The sequence below is a fragment of the Paroedura picta genome, chromosome 1 (genome assembly GCF_049243985.1).
Source record: "Paroedura picta isolate Pp20150507F chromosome 1, Ppicta_v3.0, whole genome shotgun sequence".
NCBI classification, from domain to species: Eukaryota; Metazoa; Chordata; class Lepidosauria; order Squamata; family Gekkonidae; genus Paroedura; species Paroedura picta.
The window spans coordinates 179732448-179754801 of NC_135369.1; the positions used below are offsets into that span (position 1 = coordinate 179732448).

The following is a 22354-nucleotide window of genomic DNA, read 5'->3' on the forward strand; positions in this document are numbered from 1 at the left end:
AAATTGTGCAGTCTGATATTGAGACACCTAATGTTTTTAATTTTACAAATGTGCACACTGTATAACAAATATTTAGTTTGTAATTTTATTCGTTGTGGCTTGACCCTTTTCACAAAACTGAATCATGGTATATTAGATGTCACACAGAATGCAGATACAAATCAGGAAAATGGTATCAGTAGAAAAAATGCAAAAACAACATGGTCATATCAGCTGCAAGTCGATAACATGCCTTCTACAATAGTGGCTGCAAGAGCAATCTGGCTGTGACATCTGTCACCCCGTAGATTGCCAGAGTTGATCTGGTTTGCTAGGCAGTTGCCCCCTTCCTCCCTCACAGCTCCATAACATCTCTCCCAAAGCTGCAGGCTCAGTGGAAGGGGGCAGCCATTCCAAATAGGAGTGTACCATTCTTCAGGCAAGGGTATACAATTTATAATGTATACGCGAACTGCGGACCTCCAGATGTCCATGGACTACAATCCCCATGTGCCCCTGCCAGCACTGGCAGAGGCTCATGGGGATTGTAGTCCATGGACATCTGGAGAGCCACAGTTTGGGCACCCCGGGTGTAGTCTGTACTCCCTTTTATAAAGCAATTTCCTAATCCATTCTGTTGTAGCATAGCACTACTACCGTGAAACGTAGTACAGTATAGATTTGCATTTTGTTCATTTTTCACTCTGCACTGGCGCTAAAGAAATGAAGAGAACCTTAAGAGTTTGTGAATGGGATAAGGCAGGTGAAGAGTATTGCATTTTTGAAATGCATTCTCTCAGTGCAAGGTGCTATTAAATATTAAATTAAAAAAATAAATAAACAAATAAACAAACAAATAAATAAATAAATAAAATGCTGATTGTAATTACTGCCTTGGGGAGACAGAATGGGTCAAAGCACTAGTTCCACAATCCTTCAAATTCCAACTGGGGCCTAGAGACCTATTTGCAGTACCCCTTCTTTGGGCTGCTTGAGAGAAAAGTCATGCAGCCTCCCCCCCCCCCACGAATGTTTAGAAAGATAAGTGAGAACTTCTCTCCTGTTATGCAGGCAGAGTGAGTGTACAGTTCACTGACGTCAGGAGAGGATCCTAATTGCTCACCCTTGGCGGAATGGAAGGCTATATCTGCTTGCCATTCAGTGATGTACAAGCTGGCTGTGGGAAATCGGCAGATAGGGGAAATGAGAAATGGGCCACCATGAACAGGAACAGCAGGAAATGGGTGACCTTGTAAGCCTAGCAGTGCTTTTCTCTGTCATGACACCACAGGGATCTCTGAAAAAGATTTGATGTAAAAGCAATCACTCCACAAGAAACCATTAGGTCCTCCAGGTGGGATCTCCCAGAATTACAACTGAACTCTGCATGAGAGAGATCAGTTTCTGCAGGGAAAATGGCTGTCCAGGAGGGTAGACTCTATGGATGCCAGCCTCCAGGTGGGACCTGGAGTTTCCCGGAATTACTGCTCCTCTCCAGACTACACCGATTGGTTCCCCTGGAGAAAACGAACGGTTTGGAGGGTGAACTCTATGCTATTGTACCTTACTGGGATCCTAGTCCTCCCCATGCTTCAGCCCCAACTAACTTAAAGAGTAACTCAACTCTCCCCAACTCTCCAGAATTTTTGCTGTTCTTATGAGATATTCACACAAGGGCAATTTTGGTTTTGCCCTGAGGAAAATAGCAGTCTTCTTCTCTATTACCTGAATTCCTTGTATCGAGAGGTGGCTTATAATACAATACTAACAACACTTACCTGGGTAGGATTGACAGGTCCTTTAACACTGTAAACAGCCAATAGGGGGCACTTTCCAGGAATGGGGAGGAATGATGCGACATGTTGCAGCTGACATCCGGATGTCAGGGGTGACACTCTGTTTTTGGTGCAAAGCTCTATGGTAGAATCGAGTTTCTACCATAGAGTTTCTACCCCCTCCCAATGACCCTGACATGCTGACATAATTTCCATGTGTGTCATCAACATGTTGCGTTTTTCTGGTTTGGGAGGGGTTTGCGAGGCAAGGTGCGTCCAGAAAACGGGGAATCCCCACCCAGACCAGGCAACCCTCTTCCTGGGTGTGAAACTCACTTCTTAGGATTGTTGCTGGGGGGCAGGTCAGATGTGGGGTCTCCATGGGGTCCGTGCAAAAACGCACTGATCAAGTATAGGTGTACAATCTGCATCACAAGGCAGTAACAAGTATGAGCAGTTTTATCTTGACATGTCATGCATGAGTCCGGTTTGTCTTTTCAAGGCAATGCTGATTCTTTCGCTCGCAACGCCTATTACAGAGGATCCCTGACTCAGCGTAACCCCAATGGGAAGAACAGGAAAGCCGATCGCATCTTTGCGGCAAGTATTCCCCACCTGGCTCGTTTCCCCGTGTGGGAGAGATGCGCTAGCCAACTTGGAGACAGGAGCATTGGTTGTGGCACCAAGGAGTCCGGATATTAGGAGTTATTAGAATGGTTAGCACAAAGACACATGCACACGTACGCTAGCAAACCGTGGTTAGTAGAACTGAGTAGTGGGAGCTGTCTTTGTGTGTGATTTGACAAAGCAAGAGGAGGTTGAGGAGAGGAGACATGATGGCTCTCTTGAAATTTCTGAAAGGTTGTCACTTGGAGGAGGGCAGGGAGCAGTTCCTGTGGGCAGCAGAGGACAGGACCTGCAGTAATGGGTCTAAACTACGTGTAGAACAATATCAAATATCGGGGGGGGGGGGGAACTCACAGAGTAGTTCAGCAGTGGAATTGGCTACCTAAGGAGGTAGTGAGCGCCCCCTCACTGGCAGTCTTCAAGCAGTGACTGGACAAAGAGGAGGAGGAGGAGGAGGAGAAGGAGGAGGAGTTGGTTCTTATATGCTGCTTTTCCCAGGAGTCTCAAAGCAGCTTACAATCACCTTCTGTGTCCTCTCCCCACAATAGACACTCTGTAAGGTAGGTGAGACTGAGAGAGTATGGTGGGGGCGTATTTATTTGTTTTACGTTATTCATAATCCGCCTTTCTTGCTTGATCTCAAGGCAGATTACCCAGATTGAGACAATACAGTCAAGGGATGGGACATTCAGTAAACAAGGCAAGCGGATCAGGGTTGTCAAACCAACCAGAAATCTAAAAGCAGAACAAAAGCAACGCATCAGTCGGCTGACATCTCTAAGTCGATTGACGTCAGGGAGATTCGGAGGGTGCAGTTCTGCTAGGATTGCACCGCTGCTCTGCCCGATGCATCGGCTGTGCATGTTTTTTGCTTGTCTGTTTTGAAAGACTCAACAGATGTGTTTTCTTACTTTCACAGAAGCCCGTGATGACCCATCGCTCGTGAAAATCTCAGGGCCTCTCTTGACCAGCACTTCTCTTCAAGGCTCCACTTTCCAAGATTCCTTTCCTCTTCCTTTGCTTCCACAGGTGTCTTGAAACAGAGGAAAGGAGCGTGTTGGCTGTGGAAGAAATCTCTAAAATAGACATTTCAGGAAAACAGTGTCCCAAGTTGTGTACAAAGCACCATAACCCTGTTTGATGTAAGGAATCCCATCCCCTCCTCTCCCCCTGGGCCACTTCAGGATGACTGATCCACTGATGTTACATTGGACTAGTGTGTAAAATGCATTTCTTTTCATAAATTAAGTTTCTGTGGTCTGGGTATTTGGGCAGGTGTCTGGGTCGCTTGGCCTGTGTTTAGCTTTGTGATCTGATAGGTCATTCTGCACATTTCTGGATTTTGAACAACCTGGGAGGGTGCCGTTTTGGACAAAGTACTGGAAAGAAAAGGCTAAAACCTACCCTTCTCGTCCTCTTCCCTTTCTCCCTCCCCCTCAACTGGCCTGAAGCTAAAGTCAGAGGAATCATGGTATTGCATACAGCATGCAGCTTCCCCTTGAACATAGCATTAGAATCACCTAGTCAATCTTTGGCACCAGCTTTTAACCTTATATATATAAGTGTGTGTGCGTGTGTATCATATATGCTAAATAAAGGCATTATGCTCAGGCAATGCACCGGCTCTAGTTCTTTAAGCTTTTGGATCATGCAGAGTGTCCATCGGGCGGAGGAGCTTGGAGTTATGTAAAAATTTACATATTTTACATATTTCTTTAAATATTGACATATTTCTTTCCTTCAGCTGCAAGCCCCTGGAATGCAAAAGGGTTCCCCAAGGTGATGAGTAATCCCAGTGCAGAATAGATGAGTTTTTCAGACCAGGGTAATAGGAAGGAATTCCCAGTGTTGGTGAAACTACTTACAAATGGGAGAATGCAAACTTATTGTTCAAACAGGGGAAAGAAGCCTGGAAAACTGAGCCGCATATTGTATGGATGTAAAGGATTCAAAGACTACTTTTCTAATCTCAGGAAGGCCTTTGAAGGGGTTACAAGTAAACAAGAGATTCCGAAATTATAACAGAACTAAATGCAGGAAGCAATTATTGAAATCCATAATTAACAGCAACAGAAACATGTTTAAAGAAAAAAAATGGAACCAACCCCCGGTCCGTGGCCCGGTACCGGGCCGCAAAGGCCATCGTATCGGGCCGCCAGCGGCCGCGCCTGCCTCCCCCCCTGCAGTGAGAGGGGGGGGAAGAGGCCGGCACGGCAGCCGGCGCCGCAGCCGGCACGCCAGGGACGCTAACGCGCACACACGGAACTGCCACGCTTGTGTGTTTGCGCCCCCTGGTGGCCAAAACGCGCATGCATGGCAACTCTGTGCTTGTGTGTTAGCGCCAACTGGTGGCCAAAACGCGCATGTGCGGCAGTTCCGCGCGTGCGCGTTTTTGAGCAACTGCGGTAGCCGGGCCGCTGGCTCTCCCCCACCCCCGGAGGCGGTCCCCGACCAGATGAAGGTTGGGGACCGCTGCTATAGAGCCCACAATAGCCATGGAGATTTATCTTTTTGAAGTCTTGACATGTCACTGAAAAGATTGCGATGGTCCCCTCCCCACCCCCGATCTTTGCAGGAAGTGCCCGCGGTTACCTAGAGTTGCCATGTTCCTTCTGATGGCAAGAGATCTCCCGCCCCCAATGCTACTACCTGCCACTAGTCAGCAGGGCGGGAATGGTTAAAAAAAAAGGAGTTATCATGAAACACAAAGAGAAGTTATTGTCTTCAGAGTTTTTAATATCAAAACAAGACTAGATTTCTAGGTAGTCTAGTTTCGGCATTAGACTTCTTCAGCTTTGCAATAGTAATTGCATGCAACCAACAAATTCAAACAGAGCACAAGGTCTCTTGGGAACAGAATAGAGGTTGGCAAACAAAAAAGGGAAGCACAATCAGCATCCACCATGTGATGACACTGCCTCAACTGGAAGTGGACACTGGAAGTAATACCCTCACGTCAGGTGGCACTCTAGACTTCACCCAAAACTCTATGGTTAAACCACAGAACTTTGGGCAAATGCTGCTGCATTACCCCCAACATGATATCATCACTTCCTGGGTGCACTGCCAAGATGACGTGATTGCACCAGGAACAAGATCCCCTCCAGATGTAAGATCCTGCCACTTCTGTCTCCCACCAGTTGCCAGGCCATGGCAACATTAGTGGTGTTACCACTGAAAAGGCTGAGCACTCACCACCCATCCCCCAATCTCTGAAGATGGAGATTCTGGGAGCTGGGCTTCCTGTGCATATTGCCATATTCAGGCAGATTAATATGGGTGGGGGGGTGGCCCTTTGAGGACACTGACCCCAGCCATTGATAATCAAAAACTAGCACCTTGAGTTGTATTTGAAGATAAAGTCTACATCAATGACCCAGTCCTTTAATTACCAATCTAATTGCAGATTAAAGTGGATGAAGCCGTAGGACAGAATTTAAGACCAAAATGGCACCTCTAAGCCTAAGTTTTATTCAATGGGTAAGCTTTCATCTGAGAAGGTGTGCATTCCCATGAAAGCATGCACCTTGAGTAAAACTTGGTCTCCAAGGTGTCTCTGGACAAACCTCAGCCTAATTAGAGTGTCTGCAGAAGGGTATCCCCCAAAATAGCATTGCGGTGATCTCACCAGGAGTGTAGCTAAGGATGGCAAGGTTATTTTTGACCCCAGAGAAAACATAGCAACCTGAGTAGGGGGAGGCCACAGAGAACACAATTTGGACTTGATTCGAAGGCCAGATCTATTAGCACTCTCAAACTGGGCATCTACTCTCTAAGGGGGAGCTGAACAATACCACCTCTCCAAAATATGAAACAATCCACTTAATACCTTCATCAGTTGCCCTCCTTTGGCCCTTAGAATTCCCAAGCTACAGTGTAACACTTCAATGGCTACACAGAGATAAGCACATTAATTTTATCACTAACCAAGCTGTTTCACCTAAATGCTCTGTGCTGGAAACAAGGGATTACCAAAGAGCACCAAAACACAAGTCCATCTAGTCCAGTGGCCTGTCTGACACAGTGGGCAATCAGTTTTTCTGGAAGACCAACCATAGGGCATTGAGGCCTCCTGGCTCTGGGATTCAAAGGTTTAGTGCCTCTGCATGTGGAGGTTAAGAACATCAGAGCCTTGCTGGATTAGACCAGTGGTCCATCTAGTCCAGCATCCTGTCTCACACAGTGGCCAACCAGTTCTTCCGGAAGGCACCACAGGGCATAGAAATTGAGGCCTTCATTAGAACATAACAAGAGCCCTGCTGGAACAGACCAGTGGTCCATCTAGTCCAGCATCCTGTCTCTCACAGTGGCCAACTAGTTCTTCTGGAAGGCAACCACAGGGCATAGAGGCCGAGACCTTCCCCTGATGTTGCCTCTTGGTATTTAGTCTCAGAGGTTTGCTTACTGCCTCTGAATGTGGACATTCCCCTCAGTCACCATGGCTAATAGACACTGATAGACTTATCCTCCATGACAACAGCCTCTTGCAGTTCATGTCAAACCTCTTTTACTATCTTTCAATCAAGCTTCGGAAAAACCCAGTGCTATTTTTGGACAGAACGGAAAGGTGTGTTTTGAAATGCTGCTGGGTCAATTCCGATAAGTTGTTGATCCAACTATATACCTCTGTGACACGGCAACTTTATTTCCCAAAAGTCTCGCAGGAGGACAGTGCTTCCCTGAATTCCAGGTCTTCATTACTGTCCTGGGAACATTGTGTTGTTGCATAGATACAGTGGCAACGCACGAGTGGGAGAAAGAGGATAACATAATGTACTTTTTACAACATGACACACATCCTTTATCGTATCTCTGGAAAACATCTCCAGATTTCTCTTTGAGCATACTGTGTACACCTGCAATGTAAATTACAAAATGTGAATTCTAGAAATCCTGCTGTTGCATTTGTGTCTTCTGAAGGGCAGAAAGCTGCACCTGACAGCTCTTGGTAGCTCCCTCATGATCCCTAAACAGAACATTAGAAATACTGACATAGTTATCCATAGGAGTCAATCAGGAGCCAGTTTTTAAATAATTCACTAGTTATACATTGTGGACTTAGGGTTACAGCTCTCTCTGCCCCACCTACCTCACAGGGTGTCAATAGTGGGGCAAGGAAGGGAAGGCAATTGTGAAAAGTGGGGTATCAAAAACCAACTCTTCTTATTCCAAGTCTAGCCAATTATATGATGAGGATGTTATCTGTTCAGTCATGTCCGACCCTCGGCGATTCTATAGGAAAGTCTTCGTCATGCGCCCCTGTCCCTGACTGCTTCTTTTACTTGGTTCATGGTCATCCCTGTGTCGGCTTTGATTGAGTCGAGCCAGCAGATCCATTGGCGACCACATCTCCTTTTGCCGCTGACCATGCCGAGCATTAATGATTTTTCTAGCACGTTTGATCGCATGATGTGTCCAAAGTGAGTGAGCTTTACCCGTAATATCTTGCCTTCTAATGACATAGTTGGTTTGCTCCTCTCTAAAACCATCTTGTTGGTAACTTTGGCTGTCCATGGTATTTGCAGCATTCGTCTCCAACACCATAATTCAAAAGCATCTATACTCCTCCTGTCTTCCTTCTTCAGGGTCCAGCTTTCGCATCCATAGGTTGTTATGGGGAAGACAACGGCAACGCCGTTGACTAGCCAATTATAAGTTCTCTCCAAATTCCTATCTGGAAGAATAATTCTCAAGAAGTGCTCCTTGTACCTTCCCTTTAGGGACAAAGTTGTGCCAACTGGGAGAGGTTCTCAGATGTTATATGGCATATTCTCAAACTCAACAATCTCTCCCTCTCTGTATCTGTGCATATGTGCCACTGCATGCCACTTGCCGGCATTCCGAAAAATGCAGTTGGGACAATGACAGCCATGCGTCCCAAGAGATGCATGCACTTGGGTCTGTGCCAGAGCTCCTTCCCCCTCCTCCTCTAGACAGAGAGCTCAACCCTAGCAACCCTCTAGGAAGCAGCCGCCTCCTGTTTAAACTGGCCTTCTGTGAGCCATAATCTATTTAGAATACCTGCAAAGAACCTGTGCCTCGTCAAGGCGGAAAGAAAAGATGCAGAATAACACTGGAGGGGCTGCAAGGGCCAATCGAGGTCTGAGCCGCCTGATTTGTCTACAAGAAGGAAATGTTCTGAGTGAGGTTGGGGGGGGGGGAACGGCAAGGAGTCCATTCTTGAGTTGATCAAAATTAACATAAGTAGTTTGGGAGTGGGGGGAGGGTACCCTGCCCAAGTGCTGATGTCACAGCCAGATAGCGTCCCTAAGGAAAGGAAGGCATAAAAGGGACAGAAAGGGAAGGCTCACATTGACAGCAGGGACAGCAAAGCAGGACTGGTACTCCTGGGGGAGGAAAAGTAAGTAGTTCCTTCGGTCAATCAGTTCTGCTGGGATCAGAATGTCCTGTTTTGGGGAACTCAGGAGCGAGTGAGGTTGTATCTGGCATGCATGTGAATGGATGGCCCTCTCGGGCCAGTCTGGGAGGCCCCCATGCAAAATCCATTTCCCTAAGGGTTGTTTTCTGGGCATTGTTGAAAAGCATGGTTTTGTGTGTGCATGACTGTGCATCGTGTGCGTCTGTGTGGCTTTGCGTGAACAGCAGTGGTGTTTGATACCAAGGATGGTTTGATGGAGTCCCATAAAGGACCAGGCGATTGCTTAACTTGGTGGTTAAGAGTGGCAGCTTCTCATCTATGGGAGCTCTATTAGCCCCACTTGGAGGTTGGCAGTGTAATTACCAAGAACCTCTTACCAACAAGCAGTTTATATGCACTATATGCATAGACCTTTGGAACTAAGGCAAAAGAGTTAAGCGATCTGAAGAGAAACCAGAGTAGATGTTTGGAATGTAGGTCGAGGAAGTCCTGTTTCTCCTAGTAGCCTTTGCAAATTATTTTGCTTATTAATTATAATTAACAGCCAGTTTGGTTTAGTGGTTAGGAGTGTGGACTTCTAATCTGACAAGCTGGGTTCGATTCCCCGCTCCTCCTCCACATGCAGCCAGTTGGGTGACCTTGGGCTCTCCACAGCACTGATAAAGCTGTACTGACCAAGCAGGAATATCAGGGCTCTCTCAGCCTCACCCACCTCACAGAGTGTCTGTTGTGGGGAGAGGAAAGGAAGGCAAATGTAAGCCACTTTGAGACTCCTTAGGACTTAGACAACTTCTTCTTCTTCTTCTTCTTCTTCTTCTTCTTCTTCTTCTTCTTCTTCTTCTTCTTCTTCTTCTTCTTCTTCTTCTTTCCTGAGCTTGAAATCAGGCGTCCCATTTCAGGAGGGAACCAGAGTTGCTCTCAGTGAAGCCAAGGAGACTTTAGCATTGCCCCTTTAATATTCCCAGGAATTTGTGGTTGGCATAGTTGTCAGTGTGACCCTGCTGGGAGACACCAACCTGAACCCACTGCGAACTGCAACTCACTTTGGGCATGGGTCACCCTTCGTTTGGTGCCACATGTGGGAAAGAGAATCTAGTTCACAGCCAGAAAGGAATTCCTCTTCTCCGCCGGGGTTTGACTCAGCAGCACCCTAACTGCTTAACTGTTCCAGCTTTCAGGCCGTGCTGCGTTTAGTAGGTAGCCAGTACGTGATCAACTGTTTTGGAGGAGATGTCTAAAAAAAGATGTCCCAGGGACAATTTTGAGAGGATATTTCAGGTGCAAACACCGTGAGCATGAAGCTATAAGATGTCCCACTGCACCAGAGGTGATTTGACCACCATAAGAGGTGCTATGGCTCAGTGGCAGAGCATCTACTCAGCATGCAGAAGGTCCCAGGTTCAATCCCTGATGTCTCCAGCGCAGGTAGTCAATTATACAAAAGGCCATCTTCTGTGAAGACCTGGGAGAGCCACTGATATTCCAACTAGCCAGGGTAGACCTGGACAGACCCATGGTCTGCTTGAGTAGAAGATGGCTGCATCTGTTGCAAGAGGATGCTGGGCAAAGACGAATGTGGAAGGAAGGACCGCAGCAGATCTCTGGCTGCCATGTGGCCTTCTTCTGGCAGGATCCGGGCTAGCTACAGATCTGAAGATACTTGGAGAGTAAGGAAAACTCCCAACAGGCACCTCCTCCTTTTCCCAAGCTTCTACCTGTCCCAGTAGTGAGAGTCTGTTTGACACTCAGGCATAGTCCAGGCAAGCCGGATCCTGTATAATCTTGGAAGCTAAGCAGGGCCAACCCTGGAAGGTATTTGGATGGGAGACCTTCAAGGATTTGGATGGCAGTTCCTCCAAGGAACTCTAGGGGTCCCGGCATGGAGGCAGGCAATGGCAAACCACCCCCTAACGTCCCTTGCCTGGCTGCCAGAGAATCCTACAATCTCCTGGCTGCGTTGCACAAACCATATGATAAATACTCAGGTTGCTTCTTTATGTGAAGTCCCTCTAGCTGGGCCTTCAGGGTTAAGGTCAGGGGTGGCCAAACTGTGGCTCTTCATATGGTGACTGTAGGCCATGGATATCTGAAGCGCCACAGTCCCCCCCCCCCCTACCCCAGTTTCGCAGCTGAGAACCCAACCTGCATCCTGTGGTTGGTGGCTCTCCTCCTGCAAGGTGTCCCTGCGAGGGAGACTCACGTGTTAATGGGACTGGAGCCTTGTTTGACTTTTCTGGCTGAACACACATGTAAGCAGACACCCAAGAGGTTTGATTGCCTATTCCTCTGGTGGAGCGCCTTCTCCTCCTTGCGTACTCTGCGCCTGGCAGGATTGCAGCCCAAATGGAACAATGTGCAAGTGCTCCTCGATTTTCTTTGTAAAGGGCTTTGGAAGGAAGGAAGGAAGGAAGGAAGGAAGGAAGGAAGGAAGGAAGGAAGGAAGGAAGGAAGGAAGGAAGGAAGGAAGGAAGGAAGGAAGAGAGAGAGAGGGGGAAGAGGAAAGATGGAGGGAGAGAGGGAGAGAGGAAAGGAGAGTAGAAGAAAGAGGGAGGGAGGGAGGGAGGGAGGGAGGGAAGGGAAGAAAGAAAGAAAGAAAGAAAGAAAGAAAGAAAGAAAGAAAGAAAGAAAGAAAGAAAGAAAGAAAGAAAGAAAGAAAGAAAGAAAGAAAGAAAGAAAGAAAGAAAGATGGGAGGGAGGCAGGGAGGGAGGCAGGGAAGGAGGCAGGCAGGCAGGCAGGCAGGGAAAGAAAAAATCCCACCTGGGTCATGTCATGCGTAAACCCCCCAGCAACCGGTAATCCAGGTTTTCATCTTTTCCCTCATCCAAGTCAAGGGCTGTGTCTTGAGCAACTAGCACTGGTTTCTATAAATGTGCATGCGTATTGGTGGCGCTGCTTCATAAAAACACGAGAATGTGCCAAGACTCCTAGCTAAGGTCTCCCTGAGTCCCACCAGTTTCCCACTCAGGACTTGCTGGTGCTTAGACACTTTATGAAATCCCCATTTATGAAATTGGGGCACTTTATGAAATCCCCATTTATGAAATTGGGGCACTTTATGAAATCCCCAGACGATTATGAGCATTTTGCCAATGTGATACTACGACTACTACTGTGACAGTATATTGGAAGAGCAACCACTGACGAAGATAGAATAGAAAGCGGGTCACTTAACCTAGGATCCCATTTTGGTTGACTCTTTATGTTTCATCATATGTTTGACCATTTAGACTTTATGTTATAACCTTTTCATCTATAAACATAGAGAAGACTACTATGTGCATGATTTCCTTTTTTCTTCTGAGTTCACATTGAGGAATCCACGGTTCTATATTTGATTGGTGCTTAGACACAGCAGCACTACTGAGAAACTCAGGAAGGAAAGGATGCCATCAAGTTGCAGCTGGCTGGTGGCAAGGTTCCACCCCACGAGGTTTTCAAGAGAAGAGCAGAGGTGGATTGCCATGGCCTGCTTTTCGGAAGGCGCTTTTGGGGCCTTCTCGGACCTAGCCCCAGCCTGGGGGGAGCTCTCTACCTAGGGCAGCCTTTCTCAACCAGGGTTTTGTGAACCTCTGGGGCTTCTAGACAGTTCTGGAAGGATTTTATGAAGGGGAGTTCGTTGATTTTTTTTTATACACATATGATCGTATATGGTCATGTTGACCTGCCCCTCCCCTCAAATGACCAATGATGGGCCAGGAAAGGGGAGGGGTTTTTGAATGGGCATGTCCACAGCTTTGCTTCCCAACCATATTGCATCAATTCTGGGGTTTCTTCAAGCCTGAAGACTCTTTCAGGGGGTTGTCAATGGTAAAAAAGCCTAATGGGATCAGGACCCTGCAGGACCTTGGACAACTCCACTGGACCTGCAAGACAGAGCTGTTCCTCATGGCCAAGGGCGGTGGCCAGAAATGACACCATGAAAATGCTGGCCTTCCTACTGGAGAACCCACCAAATTGCAAAACTGTATAATTTTAGCCTGTTTTAAATTTCTCAACTATTTTGCCATCAGGAAACCCCTGAAACATTCTTTAGGCTTCAAGAAACCCCAGAAGTGGTGCAATCATGCAGAATGTGGTTGGGAGCACCAACCCACCTGGGGCCCCTCCCCTTCCCACCTCCTCCAGGCCCATCATTGGTCATTTGAGGGGAGGGGGCAGGTCAACATGACCATATATGGTCATATCACCCAATAAATGTTTACAATGGCTGGCTACATGTGGAGGAGTGGGGAATCCAGCTCACCATTGTAGAAGCTGCTGCTCTTAACCACTACACCACACAAGATATAACCACTATACTACACACTCACTACACCACACTCTTAACCAATACACCACTCTACTCCTCAGTTGTGTATAATGCTAGGGAGTCCACCCTCCAAAGTATCTCTTTTCTCACGGAGAACTAATCTTTGTTACCTGGAGATTAGTTGTAATTCCAGGGGATCCCCAGGTCCCAACTGGAGACTAGAATCCCTGACAAGAATCCCACAAACTTGGACAATATTAGTAGCCCGAAATTAAAAATTGGTGCGCTAGGCTTTATAGTTGCCTAGCGCACCAATGAGGACACAACCAAGGTTAGATTGTGATGCATGGATTTCCCAAGAATTCAAATCTCAAATACAGTTTTTGAATGTCAAAATGCAGCACAATGAAAATTCCTTTCACAACGGGGCCAAACTGTAGTCCACGGCCACCTTACAGACACTGAGCCACGCATCCCACACAGTTTAGCAAAGGGATTGTGACAAATTCAAATGAGTAGCTGTGTTGGTCTGAAGTAGCACAATAAAATCAGAGTCCAGTAGCACCTTTAAGACCCACAAATCTTTGTGGGTCTTAAAGGTGCTACTGGACTCTGATTGGATCGTGACAAAGTAATTCAAGTTTTTAAAAAGAGACCTTGGAATATGTTCTTTCTTAGCCTTTGTCCATCCAAACCTCCGAAGGGCATTCACACCCTGGCAATTTCAGTCGATGCCAACAGCACTTCTGACTGGTTATTATTCTCAAGTACTGCTGCTTTTGTGTCTCTGAAGAGCCTGCAGTGGACGACTAAGGACATTACATCCTGTTTGGTCCTTTGCACTCAGATTCAAGGTCCAAATCTGTGGATAAGCTCTGAATGGGCCATAATTTATTACCTGATTTGGACAAATTGGGGCTTTTTGCTTTCTGATATTAACCCCTCAGTCACTTACAACATGTCATCCTGTGCCCTGATTGCTATGACCATTTGGGGAAGATGTATATACCATTCAGTGATTTGGTTATTTGGTCTTATAATGTTTGTCTGCTGTTTTTCATTACTAGGACAATTGAAACCAGGATAGATTTTTTTTTTCATGAAGGATCAGTTTAAGAAGAGTGGGTGTTTATACCCCGCTTCTAACTGCCCACAGGAGTCTCAAAGCGGCTTACCATCGCCTTCCCTTCCTCTCCCCACAACAGACACCCTGCGAGGTAAGTGAGGCTGAGAGAGCCCTGACAGAAGTGCTCTGTCGGAACAGCACTATCAGGGCTGTGACAAGCCCGTGGGTAGAGGAGCAGGGAATCAAACCCAGCTCACCAGATTAACCACTACACCATGCCGGCTCTCGTAATGTATTTTAATTTAGAGTGTATGATACAGGAAAGGAAATGACTCTGTTTATTGCTTCTCGTATCTGAGTTTATTTTTGCTCATAACAGCCTGCGGCTCCGTGCAATAAATTTACTGACAGAACAAAGTAACAATGAGTTCAGCAAGCAAAAATGTTCTTCCTATCCTAATTTGGAGCACTTGAAAATGTATTGGCTGGTACGATGAAAACAGCACAAGATATTAATAAAGCTGAGTCGACAACAGAGCGTTATGCAAGACGGCTGTCGTGGCTCACAGCCCGGATGCTTTAGAATCGTCTGGGGGAGAAATATATCCTACGGAGGGGAGATTATTAGTAATGCAAACACCTGGGATGGTTGGAAACTGCGGGGATGAGAAAGTTCCTCACTCTACCTCTTCCCGATCCGAAGCCAAGCTTCTAGCCCATTTTGGAGAGTCCCCAGGTTTTAAAAAAAATACCCTATTTCTGACTTAGTGGGGGTCTTTTTCTTTTTTGCTGTCAAGATGCAGCTGACTTATGGCAACCCCATGGGGTTGGCAGAGGTGGCAGTCTCCCATCCAAGGAATAACTAGGGCTGACCCTGCTTAGCTTCCAAGGTGTGACACAATCAGACAAGCCAGGGCTACCCAGATCAGGGCTTCTGGTCACTAGCACACCCATTGTAATTAGGGGTTATTTTTATCAGCTTTTTCATGGTCTGCTCTGTTTTATGGATCTTTTCTATGTTGCATTAAAAAAAAATGGCTTGTGCTTAATGGGGGGTTGCCAGCCTCCAAGTGGTGACTGGAGATCTCTTACTATTCATTCATTCATTCATTCATTCATTCATTCATTCATTCATTCATTCATTCATTCATTCATTCATTCATTCATTCATTCATTTTTTTTAATTTAATTTAATTTGTATAGTGCCCTTCCCTGAGGCTCAGAGCAGTTCACACATGGAACATAAACTATACACTGAATTCAGTTTCTGTGTCAAATTACAATGCAACAATGATAACGATAACAATAACAACAACATCAGAGAATAACAGTTTAACATGGTAATAGTCAAACAGGCCCATGGTTTAGATTCAGGTGCATGGATTCCTGGGAGGGAGATTCAGGGGCCCAGTGGTGTTGCCTGATTCAGTCCAACCTCAACCAAATGCCTGGTGGAAGAGCTCCCTTTTGCAGGCCCTGCGGAACTGGGCCCTCGTCTCCCCTGGAGGCTCATTCCAGCAGGTGGGGGCCAGGACAGAGAAGGCTCTAGCCTTGGTTGAGGTCAAGTGGGCTTCTTTTGGGCCAGGGATCACTAGCCGATTGGCGGTAACAGAGCGCAAGGCTCTTTGATGGGTGTAGGCAGAAAGGCTACAAGTACACCGGGCCCTGACCATGTATGGCCTTGAAAGTAATTACCAAAACCTTTAGTCTGATCCGAAATTCGACTGGTAGCCATTGCAGTTGATGGAGGATAGGGTGGATGTGGGACCTCCATGGTGGTGTGTGAGGACCCTGGCCACTGAGTTTTTGACCAGCCATAATTTCCGGATCAAGGCTAAGGGCAGAAGTCCAGTCTAGAGATGACTGTCACGTGGATCACTGCGGCTAAGTGTTCCATGGCCAAGTAGCACGCCAGTTGTTTGGTTTGGCAAAGGTGGTAAAATGCTAGCTGCTTTACCGTCATGACCTGAGCTTCCATTGAGAGGGAAGCATACAGGATCATGCCCAAGTTCCTGGCGGAGTGAGCCACTGAGAGCTATATGCCATCCAGGTTGGGAAGATGGGCTCTCACAAATCTAAAAGATTTTGTTTTCAGTGGCGGGCATACCACAGCCTCATTTAGTCCCTCCATGAATTCTCCTGTTGTGAGAGAAAAGTTGATTATCTCCCAGCAGGGGGCCCTTTATCCTTATATCAGCTGATTTTAGAAGCCACGATCCGCAAGGGTGTAGCGGGTATGTGGTTGGCCTCGCTTCTGCTAGCATCCTTTCCGCTTCAGTCAGCGTGAGTCGTCTGAAGTTACTCAAATGTTATCTCCAGAGACAGCCTCTAGTCCACTTTCTGTATCTAAGGTTGGAGGAGGCCACAGCCGAGTGTCAATATTTTGTCTGCAAAATGACTCGCAAATGCCTCACAGCTGATGTCGAATTGACCACGGTTTTGGTGCCCCTCTGTCAGGGCAGTGAGCGATCAAACTATCCTAAACGATTGTGCCACGTATGAGTTTGCAGACATGACGGTAGCTGAGTAAAAATGGCGTTTCACTGACTTTGCCGCCATCTCATAGGCCTTCATCTGCATTCCCTAGGATGTTCACGAGGCTTTGTCCTGAGTCTTCCTCCAAACTCACTCTAGTCCTCTCAGTTCCCGTTTTTTGCCACGAAGCTCTTCGGTGTATCAGGGTTTCCCAATGAAGATAGGTTGAGGGACTTGGGGATGTTCAGCCTGGAGAAAAGGAAGTTGAGAGGGGACATGATAGCCCCCTTTAAGTATTTGAAAGGTTGTCACTTGGAGGAGGGCAGGATGCTGTTTCCATTGGCTGCAGAGGAGAGGACATGCAGTAATGGGTTTAAACTTCAAGTACAACCATATAGGCTAGATACCAGGAAAAAGTTTTTCACAGTCAGAGTAGTTCAGCATTGGAATAGGCTGCCTAAGGAGGTGGTGAGCTCCCCCTCACTGGCAGTCTTCAAGCAAAGGTTGGATGCACACTTTTCTTGGACGCTTTAGGATGCTTAGGGCTGATCCTGCGTTGAGCAGGGGGTTGGACTAGATGGCCTGTATGGCCCCTTCCAACTCTATGATTCTATGACCAAGATAAGTTCTCCTGGAGAAAACAGCTGCTTTGGAAGATGGTCTCTAGAGCATTGTATCCTGCTGAGGTCCCTTCTCAAACCCAGCCCTCCTCAGACTCCATCCCCAAAACATCAGGTGTTCCCAACTGAGAGCTGGCAACTCTAGTCCTCACCTTCTAAATTCTGCTACTATTTTGTTCTGTGGCTCTATCATGAAATGGAAATCCTTTGGAGGAGCCCCTCTTCATCCTGGGAGACTGAAAACCAGTGTGGTGCAGTGATTAAAGAGCCGTGGACTCTAGACTGGAGAGGTGGGTTTGATTCCCCACTCCTCCTCCACATGCAGCCAGCTGGGTGATCTTGGACCAATCATGGCTCTCTAAGAGCTCTTCTCTCAGAGCAGTCTCTCAGAGCTCTCTCAGCCCCAATTACTTCACGGGGTGTCTGTTTCGGGAAGAGGAAGGGGAAGGTGTTTGCAAGCTTCTCTAGGACTCCTTTGGGTAATAAAAAGCAGGGTATAAAAAAACAGCTCTTCAGCTTCTGTTTCATTTTCTCCTGCTGTTGCTTTTTCCTCTTCTGCTGCTTCTGCTTCTGTTTCTTCTTCTGCTTCTGCTTCCACTTCAACTATTACTTCTTCTGTTTCTGTTTCTTCTTCTCTTTGTGCATCATCTGCTTTTTCTTCATCTGCTTCTTACGCTTCTGTTTCTGCTTCCACTTCAATGATTACTTCTTCTGTTTCTGTTTCTTCTGCTCCTCCATCATCTTCTGCTCCTTCTGCGTTTACTGCCTCCGCTTCTTCTGCTTCTGCATCTACTTCTGCTACTACTTCTGCTTCTGTTTCTTCTGCTGCTCTTTCTGCTTCTGCATCTCCTCCTCCTCCTCCTCCTCCTCCTCTTCTTCTTCTTCTTCTTCTTCTTCTTCTGGGGCTGCTGCTGCTGCTGCTTCTGCTTCTGCTTCTTCTTCTTCTGCTGCTCTGTTTCTTCTTCTTCTTTTTCTTCTCCTGCTTCTGCTTCTTCTGCTGCTGCTCTGCTTCTTCTTCTTCTTCTCCCTATCCTCCTCCTCCTCCTCCTTTTCCCCTGTGACTGCAGGCCGAGCACACACTTTCTGGGACAAGTTGGAGGAACTCCGTGCAGAGCTGGAAGGGATGAGACTGACGGCTGCCTGCCTGGTGTGCTTGCTGCTGCTGTGCCTGGTGCTGCCCAATGCCGGAAGCAGAAACTTTGAGCGGTCGATGGAAATCAGAAGTAGGTTGGGGGGACTCAGCTGAACCTATATAGTGCACAGCGAGACCCTGCCCTAGAGTCTGTTACAGCAAAACAGCTCAGAAGTCCAGGGGTACCACAAGGCCAAACAATATTGTTTCCAATTTAAGCACATAAGAGTCAGAGCTCACTTCCTCAGATGCAATGGGAAGAAAGTTTCTATGCCTTTTCGAGATCTGTAGAAGAGCATACCTCTATCAGAGAACTGTAGATTCATAAAGTTGGAAGGGGCCATGCATGCCACATACTTTGGGATGCCAATCTCCAACTGGGATTCCTTGGAATTATAGTTCATCTTCAGACTAAAGAGATCAGTTCCCTTGGAGGAAATGGCTGCTCGGAGGGTGGACTCCATAGCATTATACCCCACCGAGGGCCCTCCCTGACTCAAATCCCTCCCACTCCTGGCTCCACCCCCCAAAGTCTCCAGGTATTTCCCAACTCAGGGCTTGCAACCCTAGCTGTTCAGCCTCCAGGGGTGACATAGGGGTCCCCTGGAATTACAGGTCATCTCCAGATTAAAGAGATCAGTTCCCCATGGAGAAAACGGCTGCTTCGGAGAGTGGACTCCATAACATTATAGTCCATTGGAGCCCCTCCCCACCTTAAATCCCGTCCATTGCTGGCTCCAGTATTTTCCAGCCCAGAGCTGGCAACCCTACGCCTAGCCCAGCTCAATGCAGGATCAGCCTGTAGCCTCCCTGACGAGTGTCCCTCCTGCTGTAGCTTGAAGACTGCCCATGAGGGGGAGCTCACCACCTCCCTAGGCAGTCCATTCCACTGCTCAACTGCACCGTGTGTAAAAACTATTTCCCTATATCCAAACTAATATCCTCTCCCAATTCTCTGGTGCCAACAGGAGCACCTCCCTGCCCCTCTTCCTAGGGCCAGCCTTTCAAATCTTTCAACAGAGCAGACCTGTCCCTCCTCTTCTCCAGACTGACCGTTCTCAGCCCCTCAGCCTTTCCTCACAAAGGTTAGCATCCAGACCCCCAGTCATCTTTGTCACTCCCTCCTGGCCACTGTCTGTGATTTAAGGCTGATGAAGGGAAGAAAAGAGATGATGAATCATGCACAGGAATTCCTGTCAATGCTATTTGGAAGCCTTACAGGGGTGGGCCAAGGATCCTAACACGAATCCTGTGTGGGTCAAGATGGAAGCTTGTCCACATGACCCTTTGACAGAGGTCATCTAATGAGCATGCCAGGGAACCCTCTCACTGTCCAAAACTGGTTGAAAGGCCATAATATTAGACCCATCCAGTATATTCAGGGTTACCTGAATATATTCAGGGTGATATCAGCGCTCTCTCAGCCTCACCCACCCCACAGGGTGTCTGTTGTGGGGAGAGGAATGGGAAGGCGACTGTAGGCCGCTTTGAGAATCCTTCAGGTAGAGAAAAGCGGCATATAAGAACCAACTCTTCTTCTTCTTCTTCTTCTTCTTCTTCTTCTTCTTCTTCTTCTTCTTCTTCTTCTTCTTCTTCTTCTTCTTCTTCTTCTTCTTCTTCTTCTTCTTCTTCTTCTTCTTCTTCTTCTTCTTCTTCTTCTACCATTGCCTGCATGAAGCAGGCAAACTCCTGCCCCAACCCTCAATCGCCCGCCCTTCAGCATCAAGACAATGGGAGAAATGGGGAGATGACATTGCACCAAAAACAAGTCTGGATAACTTGTAGGAATTTGTAAAATTGGAAATAAATGTGTGGGAACTGAATCTGCTTGAGTCTTTGAGCTCCCGTCAAAAGCATCAGTTGCATTCCACTGTCTATATACACAGGCTGGTTGGTTGTTCTTGAGTTGGAATGACATCACAGCCTCCTGTGGCACTCTAGGAACTTCCTGGAACACTGATGGGTTGGCATGTGGGCTTATGACATCACTTCTGGGTGATTCCTTGAGTGTGTTACCACAACATCCATGATGCTCCCTTTTTCAATCTCCCCCCTCCCCCGAAAAAAAACCCCTCTCTGGATCAGCAGCCAGAGAGTTGGCAACTGTAAATGTGTGTTAAGCTCCATTCCACATCTTTTGTGTGCTTCTGTTCTGCAACTCTCTCCGTTATATTTATTTTATTTACTTAAGAGTTTTGATCTTGGCGTTCCCCCCCCAACTCAATGAGTTTAGAAGGTGGTATGGTTTCCTGGTCCTTTGGACAAGCCTGCGGGGGATGGATGGGGACTCAACTGGAACAGGAAAGGAATAAGACAGAAGTAAGGGGGGCATTGCTCTGTCATTGGGGAGGAGGGTAATTTCCCAGGGTTTCTGAGAGCCCTAAAATGGGGGAAGAGGCTCCAAACAAGGGAATCTTCCCCTCCCCCCACTGGGGACTGGCAACTCTAGAAGACAGCTAATGGTATACCACCAATGTCCACAGTGCTCAAAAGCAACTCTCCTGAATAGACTTTGCATGCCTTTCCTGCTAAAATGCCAAATGAATGCATCAGGGTGTTAGCCTGCGTTCTGGGCATTGTCTTTAACCTGCCTTTTCCTTATCTCTGATGTTTTTTTTCTTCTAGATCCTGATATCGATCCTTCCTGGTACACGGGGCGAGGGATCCGGCCGGTGGGACGGTTCGGCAGGCGGAGAGCAGCCACGGAGAGCTTCCAGAAACTGAGCTATGGGCCCCGGCAAGCGTGCTTCCCTATAGCGGAGAGCAATGAATCCGTGCAAGACGAATGAGGCTACCCAAGCCAACTAATTGCATTCATGAAAAGAAATAAAACACACACACACACACACTTTTCAGTTTCTCCAGAGGGCAAATAAAGACAGTAGGCCTCACAAGCAGACTCAGGTTTATGGCAAAAGCCAACTGTTCAAACCATGACTCCAGGAATATCTGAAAAAAAGAATTCCACCAGCTCATCTGCCTCCTCACAGTTATGTTTGCCTCTTACTGTCGAAAATCTGTTTGCCAATCACACACTCTGCAGAATGCGCTCAGTTAGCAGTGAATTGTTTGGCACAGCAAGCCAGGGGGGAGGTTAGGGAGAGGGAGGGCAGCAAAACGCCAGAGTTATAACTCAGCAGGTAAAGGCCAGCAACCGTTCTAGAGACCCTAGCGATGCTACCCACACTGACCCAATACAGAGCAGCTGGTTGTCAATGCACCTGGGTCAGCCATCAATGAAAGCAGTCAGAAGAAGAGGTATTGGTTTTCATACCTCGAAGGAGTCCCAAAGTGGTTTACAATCGCCTTCCTTTCCTCTCACCACAACAGACACCCTGTGAGGTAGGTGGGACTGAGAGAGGGCGAAGATTACTGCTTGCTCAGACCAGCACTATCAGGGTTGTGACTAGCCCAAGGTCACCCAGCTCGCTGAGTGGGGAATCAAACCCAGCTCACCAGATTAGAAGCTGCCACTCGTAAACATTGCACCAAACAATACACAGCAAGGCCAGCATGGGATCCCCCAGAATTAGAGCTTGTTTCCAGGCAACAGAGATCAGTTCCCCTGGAGAAAAAGGCTGCCTAGAAGGTAGATAAGCCCAATGAAGTCCCTCCCCTCCTCAAACCCTGCCCTCTGTAGGCTCCACCCCCTAAAGTCCCACCCCCTATACGCAACTCTGAGCTGACAACCCTTATGCTTCCCTGCCTACCTATAGAATAGCACAAGGGAAGGAGGACTGGAAACATTGCAGGGAGGACTCGACTAGATCCAAACAGAGCCCGCAATACCAGGTTCCTGGGAGCAGAACTGATAGGGGAGGGGGGTTGAATTAGGGCTCCCACATACCAGTTTTGGGTGAGCAACTTCCCACTGATGTTTCTCAATGCTCCACGTTGGCTCAGTGGAGCAGTGGGAGGGGAATATGGAGGACTGTGTCATTGAGTGCCATGTTGACATCACTTCCTGCCTCATGGGCAGTCTTCCAGAAAGTATGGGGGGCATGGCTCAGAAACAGAACATCTGCTTGGCATGCTGAAGACCCCCCTTCAG

General features: G+C 47.4%; 2 protein-coding genes across 9 annotated transcripts in view; both read left to right on the top strand.

Annotated features, from left to right (window-relative positions):
- The window catches only part of MLPH (melanophilin), a 79759-nt gene extending 75769 nt beyond the window's left edge, over nt 1-3990 (top strand). For all 7 annotated transcript variants that reach the window (XM_077313692.1, XM_077313683.1, XM_077313720.1 and 4 more), the window contains 2 exons: nt 2257-2354; nt 3301-3990. In XM_077313692.1, coding sequence (XP_077169807.1) covers nt 2257-2354; nt 3301-3327 — 125 coding nt within the window. In that variant the 3' untranslated portion in view covers nt 3328-3990. The remainder of the gene's footprint in view (nt 1-2256; nt 2355-3300) is intronic.
- A 4646-nt stretch (nt 3991-8636) lies between these two features.
- PRLH (prolactin releasing hormone) lies at nt 8637-21234 on the top strand. Of its 2 annotated transcripts, none has more exons than XM_077313774.1 (3): nt 8637-8742; nt 18239-18394; nt 20929-21234. In XM_077313774.1, exons 2-3 carry the CDS (start codon nt 18295-18297, stop codon nt 21090-21092), a joined length of 264 nt encoding a protein of 87 aa, XP_077169889.1. In that variant the 5' UTR covers nt 8637-8742; nt 18239-18294; the 3' UTR covers nt 21093-21234. The 2 variants fall into 2 exon arrangements, with proteins under 2 accessions (XP_077169889.1, XP_077169898.1); XM_077313783.1 differs by lacking the exon at nt 8637-8742 and adding an exon at nt 14117-14227.
- Nucleotides 21235-22354: the final 1120 nt, after the last annotated feature.

What these genes read in the sequence shown, in the direction of transcription:
- PRLH (XM_077313774.1), top strand. Translation starts at nt 18,295, where the DNA reads ATGAGACTGACGGCTGCCTGCCTGGTGTGCTTGCTGCTGCTGTGCCTG. An exon ending in GCGGTCGATGGAAATCAGAA is followed by an intron (nt 18,395 to 20,928) that starts GTAGGTTGGGGG and finishes TTTTTCTTCTAG; the next exon opens with ATCCTGATATCGATCCTTCC.